Below are 20,968 nucleotides of genomic sequence, written 5' to 3' on the forward strand. Positions count from 1 at the left end.
ATCACGAGATGTTTTTCACATAATAACAAGATATTTTCACGTTATTTCAACATACAAACTTATCAAGTTATATCTATCACGTTATAATGCGAAAAGTTTCACGTCAAAAGTGCAACCTGATCTCACAGAATTCTGTGAAATGAACACGGCCCCTTAACTCAAAATCTGTGGCAGTTTCACGGAATCGCCGAAAATTCTGTGATGGGCCCACAGAAGAATTCTGTGAAATGAACATGGCCCCTTAACAACAGTGGGACGGTTGGGATTAGGAAAAGAAGAACGGGACGTTTGGGTTTAGGAAAACAATAACGGGGCGCGTGACAACAACGGGACGATTGGGTTTAGGAAAAGAAGAACGGGATGGTTGGGTTTAGGAAAAGAAGAACGGGTCGGTTGGGTTTAGTAAAAGAAGAAAGCGATGGTTGGGTTTAGGAAACGTGACACGCGGGACACGATCCCCGGTCTCCTGGGTGAAAGTCCTGTGTTGTTTGACCCATCCACCACCCCAACCAACCTCCCTACATGGATTTTTGGCCTTTCATACTACTCACTATTGTAGTCGCTCTTAATGCTACGTCATCTTCTCATTGACTTTACGTTGGCATTGTTTTCCGTGATGGACACACGGAATTTTCACACATTCCGTGCCACCACCACGTAATGCGGTGTTAACAGTTTGTCATCATTTCACGGAATTCTGTGAGACCAGGCTGCAAAAGTGATAATTTATTCTTATAACGTGATACCTTTCACGTTATAACGCTATACTTTTCATTTTATACTGAAAATCAATACAGTTTTAAAAATGCACCAGGTGACAAATCAAGCAGAAACTGGTGTGAGGTGGCTGTTTATACTGATTAAAAAATTAAAAAAAACAAGCAAGATTGTCAGGTTATGTAAGCTGCAAATTTGAGTTGAGAGCAGTCTGCATGAGACTGACCTCATTTTGGAAACAAATCTTTCATAGCATGATTGTTATTTATAACATTAGTAACACAATACAAGATATTTAGTCAAACTTAAATAACTTGTATTGACACCAGTCTTTTCTTGGCTGGTTGTTATACTATATTCAGCAAGTATTTACATTCAGACAGTTCTGGGACACATCTGGGGCTCCGGGATGGCGCCAGATAGGTCTGATCCTTGATTTGTGACGCAACTGCAAAGCCGCCATTAGCCAGCGTGAAACCACAAAAAGGAGAAATATAACTTTCTCCTCTTGTTGTAACAACACTGGAGTGCAACGTACAGCTCCATCTCACCCGTGTAATAAGAGATCTGATTTGCTGGATTATTGCTAAGTCCTCATCGCTTGTCAGCAGGAGTAAAAATAACTGTGGTTTTTAGAATAAATCCACAGCAGGTATGTAGTTTCACAAGCCGAAAGAATGTTCTATACTGTATGCACAAAGAGGAGGAAAGAGGGGAGCAGTGGCACTTTAAATTAAAGTGAAACCCTTTTTACCAACAAATTTTATAGATCACAAAGAAATCTGTGTAAAGCCTACAGGAGTGAGGTTTTATACTCTACAGCTCATTTCAGACATGGGATACGTACGTTGCTTCATCTACATGTTAAAGTGACGGCTTATTGTCATTCAGTCATAGATGAGCTTTACGTAAATGTTCCCAGTGACTTGATGCAAAAAGTGATGGAAAGGATTCAGATATTTTACTTAAAAGAGCACTACGCCTATTTAGCACTGCACCAAAATAACCAAATCGATGCAACAGAACCAGAGACATCGTCCTTTTTATTCCACACATTTGTCAACACCTGGTGCCTACATTACCCACAATGCAACTCGGCCGCTGACACAAAATCTTCAAAGTGACTCATTGCTACTGCTGTAAGATAAATGTAGTGGAGTAAAAGGTTCAATATTTGTCTTTGAAATGCAGTGACATAGAAGTATGAAACACCATAAAATGGAAATACAAGTATCTAAAAATTTAGTTTAAAAGTTTGGATTTCAAGGAAGAAGAGTGTTTTCTGTTTTCTCTCAGGTTGCATCAGTGGTGGATTTCATAACTTCTTTTACCGCAGAAGCCTTCATTTATGACCAACCCCTGATACATTTTTCTGTCAGTTTCATATCTGCTGTTTTCTAAAGCAGAAGATGTTGAGAGACTCTCAATTTCATTCCTTAAATGCTCCACTGCGGAATGTAAAGCTCTTTGATTTTGATATTCACTCATCCATGCAGTTGGCATGAATCATAGCTTCTGTTGTCGCCAAAAGCTATGGTTCTGAATGAAAAAAAATTGCACCCTTGTGATTTGTGGAGATCCGAAGATTTTTTTTAGTTTTTTTATTTAAAGGTCCGATATGTAATATATTTACTGTAATAAATCAAAAAATTACCCCAATGCGTCATCATATATTAAGGAAACATGCTAAGTTGAAATACTATCTTTTCTGACAACAATGCTAACGCCAGTATGCGTACAAAAAGGACGCAGAGTTGGCTAATTTCCTCATTTCCGCATTAGCTTCAGGCTAATTTATCACGGCTACAAGGGACGGGCATTTTATGTCATTTCAACATTCGTGTACTCACATTGAATTATATAGAGTACCCTAGTTGGTTACTCGCAAAAACAATTGAGACACAGCCAGTAAAGTAAAGAGGACTTTCTCCAGTATTTTGAATTTGTATTGCAGTAACTATTTTAAACACTAGCAGTAAGTATTACATATTGCACCTTTAAAATTCTACTAGAACCCTGCTTGATTTCTAATGAAACTGTTTTCGGTTACTGTAACATGAAATACAGTAACATGAAATGTTGCTGTTTAACTGAGCTTTTTAAACTTTTTTTTTAACCACAAAGAGCAAAATACTGTATACAGGGAGAAACGACTTGATATTGTCTCATTCAATTCAATTCAATTCAATTCAATTTTATTTATAGTGTCAAATCATAACAGGAATTATCTCAGGACACTTTACAGATAGAGTAGGTCTAGACCACACTCTATAATTTACAAGGACCCAACAATTCCAGTGATTCCCCCAAGAGCATGCATGAATGCGTAAGTGCGACAGTGGCAAGGAAAAACTCCCTTTTAGGAAGAAACCTCGGACAGATCCAGGCTCTTGGTAGGCGGTGTCTGATGGTGCCGGTTGGGGGTATGACGAACAATGGCAATAATAGTCACAATAAAGATATTGTAATAGTTATAATAGTTCGTGGCGTCGTAGAGCACAGCAGGGCGTAACAGCGTGTTGGCCGGACATAGCAAGTCGAAGCCGGACATTGCAGTGCGTAGCAGGTTGTAATAAGTAATCGCAGTTTTTCATGGTTTATTGAATTTCTTTGTGCATCAAATATGTCAATTAACCACAGTGGTCTTAACTAAGTGGACAAGACACTCAATGTATCTCTCTCTGTATGTTTTACTGTGTGCTCCTGCTGACTAAGGATGCTGTGTGCAATACTATAACTGATAGTTGTACACTGGCTTTATATTATACATAAACTTGCATGGTAAAATAAGGTGCTTTTAAAATGTAAAGTGCCATCTTAAAGACGTGTAGTGTGTGTGTGGCTGTGTGTTACTCACTGTGTCCAGATGTGTGCGCTGGTGTTTGGCCCGGTCACTGGAGTTGCTGAAGGCCTTGAGGCAGCCGGAATGCTGGCAGATGTACGGTTTCTCTCCTGTGTGGCTCCTCAGGTGGATCTTCAGGTTCTCCAGACGTGAAAACGCCTTGGAGCAGCCCTCAAACTGACAAGGAAAATATAAACAAACGGGTCTTACTACAACCTGACACATCCATCATTTGAAGAGAGTGATTAAAGTGCTCATATTATGCTCACTTTCAGGTACATAATGGTATTTAGAGGTTGTACCAAAATAGGTTTTTGTGGTTTCATTTTCAGAAAACACCATATTTTTGTTGTAATGTACATTGTTGCCGCTCCTCTTTTCACCCTGTGTGTTGAGTTCTCTGTTTTAGCTACAGAGTGAGACATCTCACTTCTGTATCATCTTTGTTGGGAGTTGCACATGCGCAATAAGTACTGCTACCTTGTCAGTTGCAGAGGATGAGGGAGTGCCACGCTAGCAGCTAGGCGAGCATTATAATGTGTGTTACAAAGTGACGCACGTTCGTCACGGAAGTAAAGGCTGGACTACAATAGAGCTGTTTGGAGCAGTTTGTGAACAGTGTTTTCTCTGGAAGATGGTAAGTTCCTTTGGGGTGGACTTTGGGCTTTTTCACTTTGTAAACCTAGAATGTGCACAAAAAGATATATAACACAATAAAGGAAAGGGGAAAAGCCAAAAACCACAATATGACCACTTTGAAAAGGTTTTCTTGGGTAAGAGTAGGAGGTAGCTTAAAGGTAAGTTAGGTCAGGGCTACGAAGTGGTCTCATGAGGCCCAGTACATTTATAACATAATCAGATCTTTTGTCTTCTTATACAAATCATAAACAAATCTCTTCTGCATCTTTAAAAGCATGTTAGCCTGTAACTAACTCATAATAAAAAACACATTTCCACATAACAGAAGTGATGTTGAAGTCTGATCCAACAGAAATAACTAGTAAAAAGGTAATATATCACAATTTAAATTCATACATTTTAGGTTATTAATATAAACTTCAGGTAATGGCCTTCTCCCAAATAGCAAATTGGAACAAAACCACACACACAGAAACACACATGCAGGCACGCACGCACCCACAAAAGACCGTGGTAGGTTCTGCTAAAAGCGTTTCTTTTGGGCTCAAGCCAGACAAGAAGCAAATATCAGCAGGCTTCACACTGCAGGCAGTAAACTAAAACTTTATAACTTTACTGTGTCACACTCAATCTCAAATCTCAGACTTAAAATGTTTTCATTCGGGATGTAAGTCAAAGTTGAAATGGAAATATGGTCGATTTAAACCTCAGGGACTCTAACAGGGAGTGGTGATTCAGAAATGTATGAGTTCACTTTATGAATGTTATGAATGTGTTTTGAATGTTTTAATTTTTAATTGAGATAAAAATAAATGTCATCTACTAACAAAGAAAACGATAAAGAATAACATGACATTTAAATAAGATGAATGACCTATATACTTTAGAGACATTAAAACAATTTAATTCAGGTACAGCTTTGTTTCTGAAAAGGATTTATACTGTTTTGCTAACGAGTCTTCAAATGAGATCCAGGTCTGATTGTGTAACTAAATTACAAGAATAAAACACATTTTTCTACCCAAAATTCATTCCAGGGGTTTATTAGGTGTTGTTAATAAGACAGTAAATGTCAGTCACCTCGTTTAGTTTAATAAGTCTTTCTATAAAAATACTACATCATGGTGATTAATTAATCCAAAGCTTGAAATTGCCTTGACAAAAAAAGACACATCTTCAGTATTAGCACACAGATAACTGAGGAAACGGAGGACAGACAGCAACATGTTGAAAATGTTGCAGCTTTATGAACAGAGCAGACAAACCTAAACACATTAGTTTAAGGTGTTTGAAAGGAGGAAAGACTTCAAGCGCCTTAATCTTGCTTGTCAGTTTACCCTATGGCTACTGTAGTTAAAACATTTTTTTTTTTTTTTTTTAAATCAAACTAATGTAACCCCAGCCTTATGAATATATATGGCTCCTAAATAGAAAGAGATTCCAAAGTCTTTGACAGAGTAGAAATACAAACACCGCTTCATTTAGTTTATGTACTTTATATCCTTGTCATAACAGCATGTGCATGTACAATATAGTGTCTCTATTACTAAAAGAAAAAAGTTTCCTTTATTTTTACATAAAAATGGGGAGAGGAAAACTGTACATTAATCTTTACTCTGTCAGACATTTAAAGAGGTTTAGGTTGATATTGCCTTTACATTTAGTTTAATTCTTAAAATCTGTATTGTCATTTGTCATGCTTCCCATTTTAATGTTTTTATTGATTACTGTGTGTACACAGAAGTAAAGGCTGGGGATAGTAAACAACAAATCCCATGAAAAGACAAAGACAACAATGTGTTAGTCCATCTGTCAAAATTTTCTGACTTACTGTCTGTGGCTCTGAGCTCCAAGCCCATTGGGTTCTACGTAGATGTCTTATTTTTTATTTTTTTTATTTTAAATGGGTCACAAGTTTTTCCTTTTTTGAAAAGGCCCAGTGATTTCCTTAAACAGCTGGGCACTAGTTTTTAGCAAACATTACTCAGACAGGATGGATACTGCGTTATTTGGGGACCATGTTCAGCTGCGGATTAAAACTCATTTACTGCTTCAGTGAGTATTGTCTATAAGTATTGTCGGAATTGTCAAATTAAACATCAAAATACATTGTTTGTAACCGCCCTTTAGAATGATACATCGGCAGGACGACATAATTTGTCTGCGTCTTCCAAAACCCTTTACAAAAATCACTAGTAAAAAATAAATCACTTTATGATGTGACAACACCATGGTTATGGTTTGGTTAGGTTTAGGCACAAAACAACTTGGCTAGGTTTAGGGAAAGACCATGGTTTGGGTTAAAATTACTGCTTTGTTAAGGTTATGAGAGCTTCTTCTTCATGGAGACAATAGTAAACACTTGGCTAAGGTTAGGGGACAATCGTGGACATACTTTAAGAAACTCAACGTGGACAGTCGGTTGGCAACTTCAGATGTAAAGTTATTCGCTGTCAAAGTGGCACCAAAATGAATGGCAGTCAATGGAATGCTAAAGGGAGGTGATGGCTTGGTAGCATCAAAATGGCGCCATAGGAGCTACGCGTTCTGGGGAGAGGCTTACCCCCTTGATCCAACCACCTCAACCTTTTTCGCTATATGTCACCTGACTTCCTCATTTGCGCCTGCCATATTATGGCTGCTGGGGACTTGAACATTTAAACATTCATCGTCGTTTTGGAGCACTTACTGAAACAACTGATGCTGTCATTTTTCTTGGGAGGACAGTCTTGGCGATGTATGTGGGACTGACTCATAAGAAACTCATAAATATGCTTTCCATGTTTGTTTTTTGACAACGATGGAGGTCTATGGCACATATATATATATATATATATATATATATATATATATATATATATATATATATATATATATATATCAGGTTTGGCTACACAGACAATACTTTTTATAGGATCATTGTTGGTTTTGGTCTTTTCATGGGATTTATTGACATTAAGGTAAGACATCCTATAATTGCTTCAACACATGAATGTCATTTCAGCACCATAAATGATGGACGATGACTCCACAATGGTGGATTTAAAAATGCTTTGAGAACTCGTGTTTACAGTCTGAGTAACACCTGTCTGATCTGAGACTTGACATAACGAGCTGGTAAATGAGGCTGAATTCATTAACACACACTGACTACATTCATGTGAGGGATTCATTTTTCCATTGCTGCACTAGGTATGACTTAATTTACATGTTTTGGCATGAGTGCTGAATGAAAATAAAATTATATTATTCATGTGTGGTTTGGGTTTTTTGGTGTTGATTTCATTTTATTAATCTCTTTGCAGGCGACTCTCCACAGTAATGTATTTACAAGCTGGCAGCATATTAGCTCATTTTAATGAACTAATTCACTTAAGTAGGGAGCGTGTCCCTGAGTGAAGATTTCTGAATGAATTATTAATCGGAGTCTCAGGTTGATGACAACGAAAGAGTCGCTGGGGAATAACGGAGAGAGTTACTTACTCTCGGGGACGGGGATTTGGCGCCGAATTGAAGGTCATCATGGGACAAGTAGTGTTCAAGTAGCAAAAGTTGTGTTTTAGAAAATGACTCATGGCAGAAGTGATGCTCTGCTGGAGCTCAAACGCTACTCTTGTGATGGTCAATGCAGAAACCTCACAGTCTGTCTCTTTTTGGACCTGACCAGGTCTGGTTTTGTCTTTATCTTTAATGCGCGTCTTGAATTTTTCAAAATGCATGTGCTTCTTTTGTTGTATTCTGTCATTTTTGAGTTTATTATCCATCATCTTTATAAACAGCCTGCACTTTTTACTCTACAAGACAAGTTGCTCAGACACATGAAAAGGCAGGAAATGCTCAAAGAGTTTTCTCTGTGGGAACACAGTTCACAGGAAATGCGATGTAGTGCGATGTGTCACTATATTATATACAAGAATATTTGGTATTTTTGCTTGAAAAATGATTAGTCGATTATCAAAATCGCTGATTGATTGATTAATTTTCTGTCAATCGACTCATTTAATTAATGAAATGATCATTGTAGCTCTGTAATAAATCAGATTGTGGTTGCTCATGACATTATGACTTCCTTATAAAGACGATATTAGTTTGTTGTTCACATTAGCTGCTCACCTGTTAAATTTCTGACAAAGTAGAAAAAAGAAGTGTTGCTGCCCCAAAACTTCTGGGACTGTTGTAGTTTTAAACCTCACTTGCTGTTACCAGGGTAACCACAATAGTCACTATTAACCAGGATTGAGGGATTAAAACTATGTGTTCATGTTTCAGAATACAAGAGACTTCAAAAGGCAGGAACGAGTTTTCACAGGAATTAATGATTTGTCAGTTTAATACATCACTACTTAATAACTATAAATTAATTGCATTTGTCAGAATAATTACAGGGCGATCAGCAGGTTTTTGGATGCTCAGTGCTACAGACACATCTTCCATTCATTCAACGCTGCCATGTTTCTTCCTCTGGCATGCATGAGTAAGGGAAAACCTGTCGTAAGGAGAGGAAACCGTTGGATCATCTCTCTGTCTAACAGACTCTTGATCATCGGCTGCAGAGTGAAGTCGAGATGTACTGTAAACATGTTAATGCCTTTCAAAACCTGTTACCCTCTAAACGGCCCATTTGATGTTTTGATTAGGGATGCACCGAATCCAGGATTCGGGTTCGGATTCGGCCGAATATTGGGCTTTTTAAAGGTGTTCAGTTTCTGCGAACCCTACGCTTGCACTGCGCGCGTTACGCTGGTCGACGTAATGTAGGTGGACCGTTCAATGGAGTAGGCTGTGAGAAAGTGAAAATGGAACACACGAGCAGAAAAAGCACCGCCCGGCTGCACCCCCAGCAAAAAGAAAGCGAGTTATTGTGTAACCCCTCAGTTGAAGGTTAAAAGGAAGTTACAGTAAACATAGAGCTTTTATTATGACGGAAAAAACTAAAGTGAATAAAGTGTTGTATTTTCTGTGACTGTGTCGGGGTGGAATAAAGTGAGACATGCAGTGCCGTCTTGGTTCCGGCATTGGAAGCCTGTGTCTTTATTTTAAAGCCAAACCTGAGTCTAGACGATATAAGAAACCCTTAGACACACATTTAACTATTTTAGAGGCTGTGGACGTTGTTTACTTCATTAATGTGTTTACTGTGTTAATGGACTGAGGATGGGGCTAGGATTCGGTATTCGGTTTCGGCAGAATCTTAACCAGTGTATTTGGCCGAACCCCAAAAATCTGGATTCGGTGCATCCCTAGTTTTGATTGACAAAGAAATGATTGCAGCAGTGTTGGTGAAGCTGCGTTGCAGAGGTTGGCAGTTTCATAGTCTCACATTGCCAGACCTTTCTCAACAGTGCTGCGGAGGAGGGTCTGGCTAGTAAGACCACACAGCATTCTCACACAGCCTCAGGAATTAACTTGTTTTGGTGGAACATGTGTACGTTCAAAAGCTGTTTTAGTTGTGCAACAGAAAACTCAGATTCGACAGATAGTCTAGCTAGCTGTCTTGATTTACCCTGCAGTTAACCACAGTCCTCATAAATCGACCGAGTTTAAAATTCCAACATATAGAAAGCGTATGGTAACGGACATCTGGCCGAAAAGAAGGACATACGGCGAAATTTTTGTCGGCAATGGAGCAATCCCGGAAGTGGAAGGTCGTGGATATAGACTAGCAGTTTGATTACTCCAAACACATTGCTCTATAACACCTCTAGTGGTCAGGTATACTCCACAGGGTAGAAACAAACTCACCATGCATTTATTGGGTTTTTCTCCAGAGTGGACCCTCATGTGGATGAGCAGTTTGTAGCGGGCGTTGAAGGGTTTGTGGCGTCGCACGCAGCCGGTCCAGAAACAGGAAAACTCTTCCCCTTTGCGTTGGTCGATGTGCACCTTCTCAATGTGCCTCACCAGCTCCTCCTGACTGCTGTAAGTGGCACTACAGTCGATCCAGTGGCATGGCTGGTCCTGTTGGTCCACTGTGGGGTTGTGGCCTATGGGTCCGTTAAGCCTCGGGAAATTAAGTGAGGTGCTGTCCTGACCTTGAAGGGGCTGGCCCGCATAAAACAGCTCCCCTTGCTGGTTGTTAACTTGAAACGGTTCCCTCTTACATGGCGAGAAATCATCGGCAGGCTCTTGTTTTATTGAGCGATACTCCTCCTGTATCTTTCGCTGTAGATTAGGAGTCTTGTTTCCACCAGGTGCATCAGAAAGAGACAAGGAAGAGGTAAAAAATGAAGCTGATGAAGAGGAGGAAGAGGAAAGAGAGGAGGGTGGCGAGCCAAAGGGGGGCGAAGTGGCGCAGCTAGTGAGCACATAGGATAAAGGGAGGGAGGGCTGTGGATAACAGCTATACCTTTGGGTGTTGTTTTTAGGATCTGTGTGCGCTGTGGTGGCAAAGTCCTCCATAGGCTTTTCTATGTGGGATCCAGCGGTCTTACAGCTGAGCAGGGAGGTGAGGTCCCGGCCCAGCGAGGACAGAGACAGGGAAGACCTTGGAAGACAGCACACACCCTGACCACCTGAATGTATCGAGGACTGACAGAAGCCACTAGATGACAGTGGCGCCTGAAGGTCCTCTGCATCCTCAAACACACTTCCAAAACCAGGAAGAGTCAGCTGGACGTCTGGAGGCCCGAGGTCAGGGGGCCACATCCTGGCCCCCCGCTCGCTGACTTCCACCAAGAGATCCTTTCAGTAAAATCGTTAAGGCCGAGTCTCTTGGAGCAACTTTAGGAATCCATTGGAGGGAAACCAATCTCCATCATCTTTCAATTCTAAAATGTAATCAAATTAGGTTCATTTTCAGCTGCTGGCATCTTCTCATTTCAACCCCAGCATGTGTAATCTTCTGTCATTTGTTCCAAGCTGCAGCGTGGTCAGTCATCTCTCATGCTGCGCTGTTGGAGAAAGAAACCAAACCCGCATGAGTCATCTTGAGAGACAAACAACACAAATACAAAACACTTTCTGAAACATATCACATAACAGCAATAAGAACCAGCAGGGGAAGAAATAGCTATCTTTACTTAAGTAAATGTACTGATATAAAAATTAAAAAAATACTCCATTACAGTAAGTTCTGGATTCAAAATCCTATTTATGTAAAAAGACAGAGGTATTATCAGCAACATGTTCTTAAAGTATCAAAAGTAAAAAGAATGTCTCCTGTGGCTGATATGTCATATTTTACATTGTTAGATTGCTGATACTAGTGTATTAGTTAATTAGCTAATGTGTTAGTTTTAACTTCTTGACATACAGTAAAGTACTTTAATCCAGTGGTTCCCAACCTTGGGGACGGGTCCCTCCTGAGGGTCACAAGATAAATCTGTATTCATTTTTGGATTTTTCTCTTTTCTGTATATATTGAACTTGAACAGTTATTTAAATGAACCCATCTGAGAAGTTTGTAGGGGAAATGTCTCTTTGGTAAAAGAGGTAACAACTAGACATCTGATTGGTACATGATGTCCCAACTTTTTAAGAGCTCACAAGCCAAAGCGTTCCCAAATTATGTTTTTTTATATATATAAGCTTATCATAGCTGAGTACAAATTTGAGGTACTTGCACTCTACCATTTGATGCTACTACTGCACTGCAATTCAGAGGGAAATGTACTTTTTACTCCTCTACATTTTTACTTTTGATACTTTAAGTACATTTCAGCAATAATACTAGCCACAAAAGGCTACTGTATAGTACTTGAGTAAATGCACATAACACATTCCACCACTGTTATTAGCTAAACTCACTCAGGATTTGCTTATTGCAATGTTGCAAAGCTATGACTCAGCTGCTGTGACAACTTGCCATGCCATTCGAAGGGTTGAAATATAAAACCCAAAATGTGTCACACTCTGAAAGTTATTCCCTCATTTCCAGCCATCGGCAACTCTGTTCAGTCATTAACAACAAATGGACCAAGATGACCAGCAGAGAAGGTCCCAGATGAAGTAAAACCAAAACAAACAGTGTGTCCGACCTTCTTGTCAGCAGGCTTCAATCAAACAGCTCTGAGTCTGTCAATGCAGCGAGTGTATATTTGGTTTCCTTTGAGCTGCTGTAACAGTCGGGGCTGATTCATCCCTTCAGGCATTAAGGCCACCCTTGTAGCAAACAGCCAGGCGTTGTGTAGCAGCCGATTGCCTGGAACCTGGTCCAGATGCTTGTTAACAGAGGACGAGTAATGGACCACATCTCTCTGCTAGCTAGTCCTGCAGGACAGGGAGACTGGAAAATAGTGGGTCAAACGGAAGTTCCCCCACCCCTGTCACATATAGAGTAGCTCTACTGTGCAATAGTCATTGAGTGTTTATTAGAAAAAAAACTTATTTCCAGTGTTTTCTGCCATCTGCCAGATATTGATGATCTAATTTACAGGATCCCCGCCACGTGTAATTAGTCATCGGAAAGATTCAATGGGATGGATATTATATGAGCCAGAAACCAGACACAGCTAAGATGATGAGTAAGTTCACTTCTGTAGTTATATTAGCTGACGAAGGAGTCACTAAGTGTAGGTTCATGCCGAAAGTTTCCTGGTATAGTCTGGTTTACAGTTTTATGATTCTTCCCGTAAATCGCTGGAGTTCCCCCCCACCAGAGTCACGTAGCAGAGCAGTCATGGGAACTGTGGTTGACTCTTAATTAGAGAGGTTGCGATGTGTCCGTGTGTCAACAAGTTGAACAGTATTATTGATTCTAGTGTAGCATAAGTGGTTTGGTATGTTTGAAACTTTGCAAAATTGCAACATAGTAGGTGATCTGAGAACTAAAACCAATATCAGAGTTTTTGAGGCCAGACAGTGGGATTTCAGATGCAAACAAAACATTAAATTCACAACAATCAATCATTTGATAAATGATAATGATCTTTAACTGGTACTTTTCAGCAACAAACAAAGACTTGTGTAAACATCCACTCTGCCCTAAATCCGTTTGAATCCAAGTGAAATACAGCAGCAAATATAGCATAAAGGGGATTTTATTTTAGCAGTGTCTGTTCACAAACCACTCTGGTCCTGATCCAGAAAGAAGAGTTAGACAGTAAAACTAAGAAAAATGTCCCACAAAGCCTCAACTGAGCCAGCAAACCTTATAAAATAGCAGGCTCATCTCATGTGGTGTCTTTTAAAGACTCACTTGCTGAGGTTAGCTAAACACAGCTGTGGCATTTTAGGACAAGCAAATGTGTACTTGTCTCAACAATAAGCACTTTGGTTTTTGAATTACAAACTTATTTTGTGCTTTTTGGTTCAAGTTAAACATGGGGAAAAGATCCTTATTGAAGAGAGAGATGTGAACACATCAAAATCCAGTTTCCTAATCCTATCTTTCCTAAATTACCCTTGATGGTATTGCACAAGGCGTCGGAGTGGATAGGCAGGCAACAAGCGGCAACTTCCGTGCCTGAAAAGTGAAGCCAATAAGGTGCCTTAAACCTGCATTCTATCTAATTTCCAGCAGGGCGCGACTCCACAGTCTCCAAAAAAGTAGTCTTTCTATATCTAAGTCTATGGGGAAATTACCCTATTTCTCACTTGATTTATTACCTTAAGAAATATTTTTCTCACGAGTTTATGGCCTTAATCACTAGTTTCAAGTCTTCGTCAATACAGCATGATAGGGACGTGGCAACACGCCGACCTGTCAATCAGGACAGAGGCTTAACAATGTGTATCCATGGCACTGGGTACATTGAAATAGCCGCAAACTTGTTTTGGGGTGTTGCTTTTAAAAGCTTTTAAAGCTGCACTAATCAATATTTTTTTATTAACAATGGATCAAATGACTATGTGTAATGTGGCAGCTTTTGCTCGTAGTGACAAATGGGAATAGATGATAATACCTGTTGTGTTCATAGCTTGATCCGCTGCCCCCAAATGGCCAAAAAACAACAGCAACAACAACAAAATAATGCAGGTTTAATGCTAGGTACCTCTGGATTTGGCACCTATGAATAAAAAATAAATAAAAAACCCTTTTCAAATGCTTTAATGAAGAATTATAAAGGGAGTTCAGGAACAGTTAGCATGCAAAAGAGTTGAGTTTTGTACATTTTGTATTTTTAAATCTAGGGAAGGGCATTGCAAATTAGCTTAGGCTATAAATGCTGTCGTATGTTGGCCCAAGTCATATACATGTTCCTATACAAATAAACAAAGAATTTTTGCAAAGATTTGGTAATCTATTCTGCCAGGTAGGTGATGGTATACACACAACACCTTTACTGTATGTATAGTATGTAATCAGATATGGCTTTATATGCATGCATCGGTGCATGTAAAGGTGGTTAACTATCATTTTATTGAGTATGAAACTTCTCATCACTACTAATAACAGAACCACTAAGACATATGGAATTAGTATCATGTGTTCCTAGGTGCTGATTTGCAATCCTGATGTTGCTTTTTATTACATTTCTATATAAATCATATGAGATTTAATATGTTTGAGAGGGAAAATAAATCTTAGTTCCTGGATTTAAAGAAATACATGGGGACACATTTTGTGGGTTGAAATACTCACAGGTGCAGTATATATTAGGTTATGACAATATGTTTGCAAGAGAACAAACTCTCATACATGTGGCTGGCTGACCATTAAAGAAAACGTGAATTACGTAACTAGTTTCAAAACTGTCGCTTGTGTTTTTATAAATGACATGAGAGTCCCTGTAAGTTCCCTGTAACAGAAAAAGTTGGCTGGAGGGTGAGAGTTTACACTTCTCTAAATAAGTTGTGCCTCACGGTCTCCATTATCAAAACAGGTTAATCCTGTGAAACCAATTTTGTGGTCTATAATTGTTCTAATAAATCACAATTTACTATCTTCTTTCTGGTCATTAATCTTTATTTATCCAAAGGAAATTGAGTTAGCACAGCTGCCTGCTACATTCTTACACACATTCACACATTTGAAACTTACAGAAACACTACAGTTTCTACTGTGCAGGTGGAGTTTAAAAGCGAGAGTAGTTTTTCAGAGACAGACGAGTATTACTTACTCATTTTCCCCAGCCACAATTTTTCAAACATTTCAGGTAAACAAACCTTGCGGATACAATTCCACTTCTCAAAGCTTTAGGGCAACCGTTGCTTCCCCTGTTACCTCCACACTCTTTATAACACTCTCAATATCCTCAAATATCAAGCAACAGCTTTACTAGCATCAATTCATTAATAAATGCAGAAACTATACTAACATGTTCTCATTACCCACCTCAAGTCTCTGACCCGCATTTGAAAAACAATCATCATAAGTCTGTCTATAAAATGCAGACATAAACTTTCATTCTGATTTAAGCCCAACTGATATATCGGTATGGCAAATAAAATCTGCCAATTTTAGATTATTACAGATATGTTGGTATTGGCAAACCATTAAACGTTAGATGGGAGAAATTCCTACACATTGGACCTTTAAGTAACAAGGAGTTACCCTAATGTAGTTTGTATAGCTAAGAGCACTCACAAGTTTATTCTTTTAAATTGTTAAACCTGGTTACGGGGACCAAGACATCTAAGAGATACCTATTCAAATTGTATATCTTTAAAATAATACCGTCCAATATATTTTATATTTCTTTTACACTCAGTACTGGCCCCAAAAGTCTGTTGTGATGAGGTTGCACTTACTGTTGATTTGGACAAACCAATGCATTATAATGTATTGTCAAAATACAATAATCTACACACAAATACACCATACTATATGTCTGTAGCTGTGTCCCAGACAGTTTTCATCACCTAATTCAGTTACACAGAAAGTGTGAAACCACACAAACCTTCAGGCCCTCTTGACCCTCCTAAACAGCAATGCTTTTTTTCTTTCATCCACCACTACAGCTGAGGCTTTTTACAGACAATCTTTTTTATAGCAACTGGTAGGAAATCCCTGCAGATTTAGTTTACCTTATCCTTATCGCCATCAGAAGACACAACTCTGAATACATTAATCTATATGGCATGACTCAAAAAGAAAGTTGCTTCACGGTCAAAGAAGTAATGCAAAGAAAAGATAAACGTCATCTTTTCAAATCAAACACATGAGTTGGGAGCACAATCTGGGATGAACAGCTAGATTTTCTGTTCAAACAATAGGGGGTCAATTTAGGTCAGACTATTATAGGATATGGAGAGGAGTTTGTTCTTCCAAAACAGGCTGTACTTTCTACGTAATATGCATAACAGCTGAGCAAAATGTTCTATTGTTGTTGCGTCTTTGACCACTATAAAGATTTCACAGCAACACAAGCTGTCAAACCGCTTCAGCTGAGAAGAGGATCATGAGGTGGAGCCTCCTGAAACATTTATTTATACTGGAGGCCCAACCTGTAGCTGCTGACCTGACACTCAAAGCTGCAGAGCTGCACAAAGAAACAGACTGTTCATTAGTGGTGAACGATACCCCCCACCCCCCAAAAAAAAACTGGACTGAGTACAAAGTCATTCATGTGAAGAATGCTGAGAACAAACTCAAGATATCTATAAAACATAGGTTTTCGCATGAAGACTGAATGACCTGTGAAGCTGAGTTTCACATAAAAGGTTGAACGAGAACTTAACGTTGACCTTGAATGCAAACAGGAAGTCAAACACCTGTGGACAGTAAGGTCACTCCAATGTCCAGGTGTTCCAGGAATCTGAAGACATTAACGTCACTCATGAGGGGCCTGCAAGTTGCCACCTCGTTTCTGGACATGACGACTTGGTGTGCCAGTCGGATTCCTGCAGCCAAGTCTACAGAAAAAGGTGTCAATGACAAGTTTTCCAGAAATTCAAAGACATACCAAGCTAAAAACCTCTGCACCATCCAAGTGAGTTTTCAGAAGCTGCCGCAATACCATTTCAATGCTGATGCCAATGCCACTAAGACGTGTCTAAATTTGGAGGCTTTTCGCAAAGTCCAGGTGACAAAACCACTGATGACTGTGGAAAAACAGCTTGAAAATGAAGTGAGGAATGTAAAACCACCACAACACCCCAAACAGAGCAGGGGATTACTCTTCCATCCCTGGTTATATCGATACTCCAGCTGGAAGAGACAGACATGATGCAGGAGGGGAAGGCAAAATGTGTTTTCTTCTGAGTAATTCCCTCTGAACAATAAGCCACAAATCAAGATCCAATCGAGGGACGTAGCAAATAACCTCAACATTTACCAGGGGGACAAGGAGACATGTTGGTATTGAGACAATCCAACTTATCTTATCCACATTTTTGAATATATCCAATATTTGTTATATACCATAGTCTTGGATTTTAACATGCATGTGAGTGTAAAATAATTATAATCTCTATAACAAAGAAAATAGTCATTATACCCAATGTTTTATACTCAGTGGTGATTAAAATGTGTTCAGAAATAGCCTTATAGTAATACATTTGCCAAATAAATCATGTAACATTTTTCTAAGCTACATGGTAGTACAGCAGTCACTTTTAAAAATAAAAAGGTATTGGTATCTTATCGATATTAATGATTCTGGGTCTGGCATTACTTGGTATATTTTGTGGTATCGCCCACCTCAATATATCAACAATGTCCTGAAGCATACACACATCCTATAAGTGTTTTAACCCTGTTTGACCTCAAGTTATGTATGTGATCAATGTGGCTACACTCTGCTGAAGACTTTGTAAAACTTAGTATCTGCACTGGTAAATTCTCCTCAGTTATTTTGATAAATGTGATCATTTGTATCATTGATGTGTGAACACTCCCAATTCTATAATACTGCAGGCTACTTTGTTTTTTTCGATTGTTGCCAGAAAAAATTCTTTGGCACTTTCCAGATTTTGAGAGGCAGTTTGGGTCAAAGTAAAATCAGTGGGAGCAGGTGAATAACACAGTCTCATGTTGCACAAAATAAGAATGTGTTATTGGATCAGAAATCATGCATGTCATCTTTGCAAGAGGCTTGAATTGCTGGTAACTTTAGACACAGTGATCCTCCTGGGGCTCTTCTATGGTGAGAGTGTTGATACTCTAAATAACGCTTTTAGAAATGTGAAATCTAGTGTATCCCAGATTACAGCAGAGTTTTTCTTATTGTTTATTTTTATAGGATGTTCTTTCTTAATTTCTTTCACACTAGTGCATTGACCGTTCAAAACATGCCTGTTCAGAACGGGTCAGTTGCTGGTGCCATGTCATTTCTCCGACGCGCCATTGTTCCAACCTCTCAATAACCTGAAAAATTCACTTTGGTCCTACCGCCAACTAGTCCGAAGTCCACCAGCGATATTACGAATCCCACTATGGCCACGCCAAGACCCGCCCTTCAATATTAGGGGTGGAACGGTACATGTATTCGTATTGAACCAAAACGGTACGGTCGTCACGGTTCGGTGCATGAATTTACACGGAGAATACACGGTATAAAAATAAATAAAACTTGCGTGCAAATTAATTAACGTAATGCGGAACTAATGTAATGCGGAACTACTGTTAGATACGTTGGTTCTTTAAGGACACCTAATCTGTAGCTCTGCCTTAGCTCTGAAGCTCTGGAGTGCCGCCAGCTCCGCCTATGTATTCAGTTTAAAGAGTCAGAGGACCCTCTATAAGATCGCAAGTTTGGGAACACTTCGGTTTCCCAGTCAGTTACAGTAGTACAGGCGAGAGAGTGGTGGATAAGACTGCTGTTGTAGATTAGGTTTAGCTTTAGCCAGGCAGGGAGCAGCTTTCTGCGGTGAAAAATGTCCGGGAGACGTCGTGATAACGTTGCATTAATCAGGTAATTTAGTTCATCTTTGCAGAGAACAGAGATGCTGTATTTTCAGTTTTATAGCTGATTGTCTTATTTTGTTTACAAGTTACAGATGGAGTCTGGAGATGATGTGGGGTACTTATTGTTTACTGTTTACATCTTACTTTACACAAACAGGCTGTTGCAGTTAGCTCAGGGGAGAGACTGTATGACACTAGGTGGTACAGCCTGAGACATGCACAATAAAAAAATTGCCTTCTGCATTTTTGTTTTGCTTTTCCCTCCATTGTACCGAACTCGTACCGAACCGTGATGTCTGAACCGAACCGTGACTTCTGTGTACCATTCCACCCCTAGTAGCCATAGAGGGATTCGTAATTTCGCCACCAAAGGGACGTCGGACTAGTGGACTGTAGGGTTATTGAGAGGTCAGAACAATGGAGTGTCAGAGAAATGGGCAGTCCCCCAGTTGCTTGGCCTGATGTATTGCTGCTTGCAGCTTTCTCGAGAATCGCTCATCTCATCAACTTCACACTCACACTGCACTTCCTTGGGTCCTGAGCAATACAACTGCCATGACATAGCTGCGTCACATACCTAAGTCGCAGCAACTCACTGTCAGAAACATCGGTGACATACACTCTGGCTTACGGGAAAAAACACCATTAGGCAAAATTGTTAACTGCCTGTTGTCCTGTGGTAAAAGCGCCCCAAACAGCTATAGATTTTAGTTTAGTTTAGTTTATGTTAGACCCATTATAAACAAATGTGCCACAGCCATTGTCATAACAACCATAAGCAGCCTCTGCAGCAGCCAGTAATGTACATAATACATACTGTAATACTAAATCTGTGTTGGTAGATGGATTTTGTTACCTTTAGACAAAGTCAGGCTAGTTGTTTCTCTCTGTTTCCAGTCTTTATGCAGAGCTAAGCTAACCATCTAACTCTTGGCAAGAAAGCGAATAAACGTATTTTCCAAAATATTGAACTTTTCTTTAAAATAAGACTCGTAACAAATAAATATAACCATGAGACCGAAAGTGCAGGAAATTACTTATGAGTGCCGGATATGTGAATGTTTGTTATTTTCTTAGGTTGGTGTTAACACAGGCTCTCTCATAGTTCTGTCTCAGTGTCAGCAATAGTGCTGTCTTCAAACAAAATCACATTTCCTACACAAACAAGTGAGGTTTTTTTTCATTATTTCTAAACTGAAGCCAAAAAGGTGCTTCGTCCTTCATCAGTGCTCACCTATCCCTTCGTGCTCTCCTCCTGGCAGACGTAAAGATTTACTAGCAGGTGTGCATCTGTGAGAAACTTTGACTGAGCGCAGATGGCAGGAAATTCCAGTGAAATGACAGTCGCTCAGTCCAAACCACAAGACAGTGTGAGCAGAGTCCGTGAACCAGATACAGCAGGGCCAACAGCAGCAGCGCCTATGGACTCGAGTTGGACTCAACAGCCTGCCAACGTCTTGAAATAGGAGCAGCTTGACAAGACGTCTGTTAAAACTCTTCTGCAATGGGTTGAGTCTGGTTTGGTGGGTACTAACTGACTCCTACGTGTCTTTTAAAATAAATTTTGGGTGGTATTTGGTCTGTGGAACCTTATGAAAATAGATTATGTTTTGCATCTAGCAGATTTTTATCGTGCTACGTTCAGATCAGGCAGGACTACATCAAGCAATAATTTCCAGCTCTTCATGCAGCACTCCTCCATATGATGTCATGGGAGAATTCATTTTACACAACTAGCAGACAGGAGTGTAGTAGTGAGGGGAATAGTGGAACTAAGTTATTGTTGGCTGAATGAATAGTTTGACGGACTATTTCATGTACCCAAAATAATATTAGAGCCTCTCAGAAGCCTCCCCCCTCTAAAAGGTTCACATGGTTTAGTCCACTAGTTGTCAGGTGAACGGTGAACTTTGAAGCAATTGTGTCATTAAGAAATTGAGTGAAATACGGCTACCATAAAAGAAAAATCAGCAACAACAACAACAAACATCATCAAAGAGAAAACAATCAGAGGAAAAGCAGCCCTTGACAAAATTGCCAGT

The 20,968-nt window shown here is 39.5% G+C and overlaps 1 protein-coding gene across 2 annotated transcripts in view; it reads right to left on the reverse strand.

The window, feature by feature from the left end:
* glis1a (GLIS family zinc finger 1a) overlaps nucleotides 1-20,968 on the reverse strand; it is a 41,667-nt gene that overhangs the window by 13,346 nt on the left and 7,353 nt on the right. Inside the window, exons 2-3 of one of the 2 annotated variants that reach the window (XM_078264695.1) lie at nucleotides 9,941-11,083; nucleotides 3,575-3,736 (exon numbers count right to left, since the gene is read on the reverse strand). In XM_078264695.1, coding sequence (XP_078120821.1) covers nucleotides 3,575-3,736; nucleotides 9,941-10,843 — 1,065 coding nt within the window. In that variant the 5' untranslated portion in view covers nucleotides 10,844-11,083. Of the gene's footprint in view, nucleotides 1-3,574; nucleotides 3,737-9,940; nucleotides 11,089-20,968 lie in introns of both variants that reach the window. The other variant, XM_078264694.1, reaches the window with a different exon arrangement.

The sequence above is a fragment of the Sander vitreus genome, chromosome 12, assembly GCF_031162955.1.
Source record: "Sander vitreus isolate 19-12246 chromosome 12, sanVit1, whole genome shotgun sequence".
NCBI lineage: Eukaryota > Metazoa > Chordata > Actinopteri > Perciformes > Percidae > Sander > Sander vitreus.